The sequence below is a fragment of the Portunus trituberculatus genome, chromosome 19, assembly GCF_017591435.1.
Source record: "Portunus trituberculatus isolate SZX2019 chromosome 19, ASM1759143v1, whole genome shotgun sequence".
Classification (NCBI taxonomy): Eukaryota; Metazoa; Arthropoda; class Malacostraca; order Decapoda; family Portunidae; genus Portunus; species Portunus trituberculatus.
This window is the reverse complement of record NC_059273.1, coordinates 13,280,590-13,285,738: the sequence shown is the minus strand read 5'-3', so window position 1 is coordinate 13,285,738 and position 5,149 is coordinate 13,280,590. Positions and strand designations below refer to the sequence as shown.

Here is a 5,149-nt window from a genome sequence, read left to right as displayed (position 1 = left end):
AAACATTAAAAGGTTTAGTTTTCCGCATAAGACGGTGGACATCTGAAACAGTTTGAATAATGAGATTGTTACAGCAGAAAGTGAGCACACATTTAAAGAAAAACTTGGAATTAGATATGGATAAGGCAGTGAGCATAGAATCGGCAGACGTCCACGCATAGGTTCAAATCTCACCACATACAGCCTTAAACACTTTGCCATTTCTCGAGTGGTTTAAAGTTACCTACATGTCACCATGATACCCAGGTTCTAGGTGGTTATACTCAAGATGAGCTTGGGTGATGATATGGGCCCTAATATGGGTACCACTATAAATAAAATTGCCTGCGCCACTAATGGACGGAAGCTGAACAGCGCTTCCTACACACTCTTCATGTGTGCCTACAGGCGCTATAGTCCTTAACGAAAAAAAAAAAAAAAAAAAAAAAACTCAATGCCTGTAATATACAATTAGGTAAACACACACACACACACACACACACACACACACACACACACACACACACACACACACACACACACACATTTTGCAGCAGGTGAATAACTCTGCTCTGAAGCTGCACAAGAGTTTTACTCCCTTGAGTCTTTCATGGAGCAAGTATGCCCATAATACAAATGGCAAGATCAGGGAATTCAAAGCTGTTCTCGAGGTAATGCTGGCTTCCCTCCAACGCTAGCCCAGCATGAGTTCTTCCATCACTCTGGAGGAAGAATACAGTCTAGTAATTTGTGTTAAGATGAAAGAGTAAAATATGAATAAAATAAAATAAATGTATAAATATGATGAAAATTAAATTAATAAATATAGTAATAAATAAATGAAAATGTAAAATTAATACAATCCATGCAAAAAATAAACTATGTAAGCATTTATTTCATTATTATTATTATTATTATTATTATTATTATCATCATTAACATCTGAATACTTTCCACACAATTTGTTTACTTATTTAGCAATTTTTTTTTTTCTTTACATCCAGTTTCTCTATTCTATTAAGACTAGGATGGTGTCTCCTGACTTGGTTTTGGCATTTGAGAATTGTTACCCCAACTGGATGTCTTTCCTACTCACACCATGGCCAGGGTTCAAGAACCCCTCAGCCCACAAAGCACATGGTGTCCTACTGTACATTATATTTCAAATTTACTTGTTTAACATTACCAAGAGCAAAATAAAAATAAGATAAGAAAAAAATGAGTAGTAATACAATTGAAAACATGAAAGCATGTATACTTTATTGCAGCACTGCTGATAAAGCCCCCACGCTGTGCCACTGAGACTTTCAATACAAAATATTTATAGCTCCCAATCTTGCTGATGTCAATATCCTCAGTAATGTTCCCCTATAACGTTGTGCTAATTTTCAGTTACAATCTTTTGAACAGAAATAGTTCTAATATTGTAAAGTAATTCTGCATGACTTATCCATTTCCATGGGGTGATCTGGCAGAGTTAATATCATATCTTACAAACTTCTCTCTTCTAACTGACTACCTTTAGCCTATCTGTCATTGTCAGTGTTGCATCTATCACTACCTTCTACCGGTATCTTCAGGCCAACTGTCTTTTGTTTTACCTAACTGCATGCCTCCCCACCATCTCCGGCTTCACTGTACACGACTTTCTTTTTTCTCTCAGCCCTATTCTGTCCACCTCTCTAATGCAAGAATTAACCAGTACTCTCAAGTTATTAATCTCTTTCTTCGGTAAACTCTGAAACTCCTAGCTTGTTTCTGTATTTCTTCATTCCAATGGTTTTAATTTTTCAAGAGGAATGTTGTAAGACACTTATACAGTACTTCAAACTTTTATGATTCTCAACATTTGGGGCTAGGAACTGTTTTTTTTTTCATTCTTTCCCCTTTTTTTTTATTCCATTCCCTTCTACATGAGAAAAAAAGTGGTGCTTTATCTGCGTCAACCTGTGTTGGATTATTGGCCTGGTATATAGATAGATTGATGGAAGTGGAACTGTTAAGTTGGATGAAATCTCTCATTGTTAAAGAATATTAGAAGGAATTGAGTTGGAGACTGGAAACCCCCTCCTTTGTAGGTTTAGTTTTGGAAAGAATGTCAACCTTTTGGAGAAGATTGATGGACTTTTTTTCTAGGAGTACCTAGAATGCATTTCACTTACCAGAATATTTTATCTTAGGATATGTTTAAGTTATAGTTGTTGGTCTTAATGTCATCTCTGATCTGGAAAAATTCTTCCTCAGTGATGTTCCACGATGACAAACCTAAATTTTCCAGAGCTGGACATGAAGACATCAACCTGTGCACACTTTCCAAAGTAAGTGGTACCTGAGAAGGAGAAAATTAGGATAACTAGTTGTTTTGTTTCACTTGCCACTAACAAACTGTTATAATACTACATAACCTACATCCACTATTCTACCATCTATTCTTTAAACTTGCAAATATTGATCATAAGGTAACCATAGTATGAGTAGCATGACAGTTCAGTAACATTGTATTTCAACATGTACTGTGCTACCAGTAATATATATTTTTTCTATTTCACCATGTCACACATTATTTTCAAAGATTGATAGTATGATTAATTGGATCCTCATGAGTGTACAAATCCAGCTAAACCATCAGCCAAATCATGAAAATACCTTTAAAAACTGCAGTTACTTCAAATAGAACCATTTATCATAAATATGATAACAACATGTAAACATGGACTCAGGAACTGAATGAAAAACTGAGGTTACTTACAAACTCATCTGATGCAATGACAATGTACTTGGCCTCAGTGAGTGGGTTGACTGCAAGCAAAGCACTCAAGTACTCGTCTGTGAGGAATCCCACTTCTGCCTTAAGTAACACAGATTCCAACTTTCGGCACCACAAGAGGAAGAAGTCAACCCATTTGTCTGTAAAGCGCCTTGGTCAACTTAGAATGACAAAACTTCAGACATCTTAGATACTTTTAAAGACACATCAGGTTAGCTAAGGTTATGATTCCTTACCAGATCTAATCTGAACTAACCCAACCAAATCCTTACCTACTACTTAAATATTAGTTGATTCTTTATGCAATTCAAAATGTTTCTCCTCCTAATATATCATTGTTACCATAGCACAGTATTTTTCCATCAAATACTCGTAAAACAACTTCATAAAATAGCTATGTGCTCACTGCTCAAGACAGATTCCTTCCAAACTTGGAGATGGAGAACAGTAAGACCAGAAAATAATTGGCCAGGGTTTGCAAGTAATTTATCTCCCTCCAGGGCTGCAGTGGACAGATGGAGAGTTGTGAGGCTTGGGCAACACTCTCCCAACACCACTATGACCTCTTGCTGCACTTTGTTACCTGAACATAAACCAAATTATTAGCCAAGCAAAGCAAAGCAGACCAGCATTGATTGCTTTTTCATAAGCATTATGCTCATTAAGCACAATTTGGATCTTGTGCTTCTTAAATCATTATTAGCATTCCTGCACTTTGTAATGTCCTTCAGTACTATATAATCTACTTTTGTTCTTTTTAATCACCCCATTTTTTAAGGGGAGAGACAGACAAAGAGATAAAGCCAAATTTAATGTAATGTTTCAAGCATACAAACAAGACTCACAACTGAGTTGCAGAGTCTGGAGGGAGTTGCCCAGGTACTTTATGGCCTCAATAAAGCCATCACCAGGCATCACTCCAGTTTCTACTTCAAGAACTCTGAAACAGTTTGTGATGGTGTTCACATATTAGAATTTGATAAGGTAAATAAGTACTATTACAAGCCCATTAATCCAAACACTGATAATTGAAATTTCTCAATAGTCAAAATCTTTTAAGGTGGGATGAAAGAAATCATTCATGGCCAAAATTATGTCCCTGCAGTGACTGCATAAATTTAAACCAGGTGCCAGATGCACCCTAATGGTGAGATGCCACTACCAATGCTCTCCTACCTCCAACCAATCTAAGTGTGTTCTGCATTCACATTGTGTCCCCTTTTAGCTTTGGACTGTCGATCAGCTGTTGCACTCTAGAGCATACAAAAATGGCCACCCACAGGAGATTGGCTAATCTCTTCATAGCAGAACTCACTGCTGACAACCCTGTACTAGAAGCTGTAGATATTAATCATAGAAGAAATTAAATCTTAAGTAGGTAAAAGGAGGAGAGAGAGGCCTCTGAGTTTTGAGAGAGCTTTGTTTATAAATGGTGTTACTTGTCACCCATGCAGGGGTATATACATCACCTTTCCTACTGCATAATAAGCATATCCCCTGAGGGGGAACAATAATGGCCTCTCTTCTCTCTTTTCCTCTGGCCTTCTTAAAACTTCATTACTTCTAAGAATAATATATACAGTGTCTAGCACAGGATATGTAGCTCTCCTGCTACGAGGAGAGCAGCCAGTCTAATGTGGGTGGCCATTTTTGTACACTCCACACTGCAACCACTGATCAACTGTCCCAGGCAAAGGGGGGAGACAGGATGCAGGGTGGGAGGGTAATGGCTCATGGAATGCAACTATGTAGCCCAATCTTTTATTACTTACTACTTTACCATTATGTATAGTGTTTTCAGGAGTAAATCCAAATAATCTGATGAAACCAATAATCTGATGCACTCCTAGTCTTGATTTTTACAGAGATTCAAAGTACCAAATACATAAAACAATTTGTAATGGTGTTCACATAGTAGAATTTGAGAAAGTAAATAATTCAAACATAAATATATACAGCAGCATACCACAAAGCAAAACATTTACCTGATTTGCCCAAGGAGAGGCACCAGAGACAGGTTCTTGTCATCCACAAACAAGCTGACAGACTCAAGGTTGGGACAAGCATTCCCTACCCACCTGATATCTTCAGCTGTGGGTTCAAACAATGTCTGTAAAGAAAGTTTTATTACCAAACCAGGCAACAGAATGTGCTAAATATGTACCATGCACTGCATATGGTCAATGACCAATGATCAGAAAATGTTCAAATACAACATTATGAAAAAAGATAATACGTATATATAAAATCAAGAAACTATACTGACCTAGAGAGTACAGATACTTAAAAAAATGTCATATATTTAATCATAAAAGTATTTCATTGGAATAGGGAGAGTGTAGACTGAGATATTTTGATAACTAAGGCTTAATTGCAACCCTACTGCTACCATCACTAACAGAT

At 36.9% G+C, this 5,149-nt stretch overlaps 1 protein-coding gene across 5 annotated transcripts in view; it reads right to left on the bottom strand.

The window, feature by feature from the left end:
* Positions 1–552: 552 nt before the first annotated feature.
* The window catches only part of LOC123506282 (F-box/LRR-repeat protein 4-like), a 12,194-nt gene continuing 7,597 nt past the window's right edge, over positions 553–5,149 (bottom strand). For all 5 annotated transcript variants that reach the window (XM_045258237.1, XM_045258232.1, XM_045258236.1 and 2 more), the window contains 6 exons: positions 4,732–4,856; positions 3,592–3,686; positions 3,153–3,329; positions 2,729–2,886; positions 2,142–2,308; positions 553–701 (listed from right to left, as the gene is read on the bottom strand). In XM_045258237.1, coding sequence (XP_045114172.1) covers positions 2,156–2,308; positions 2,729–2,886; positions 3,153–3,329; positions 3,592–3,686; positions 4,732–4,856 — 708 coding nt within the window. In that variant the 3' untranslated portion in view covers positions 553–701; positions 2,142–2,155. The remainder of the gene's footprint in view (positions 702–2,141; positions 2,309–2,728; positions 2,887–3,152; positions 3,330–3,591; positions 3,687–4,731; positions 4,857–5,149) is intronic.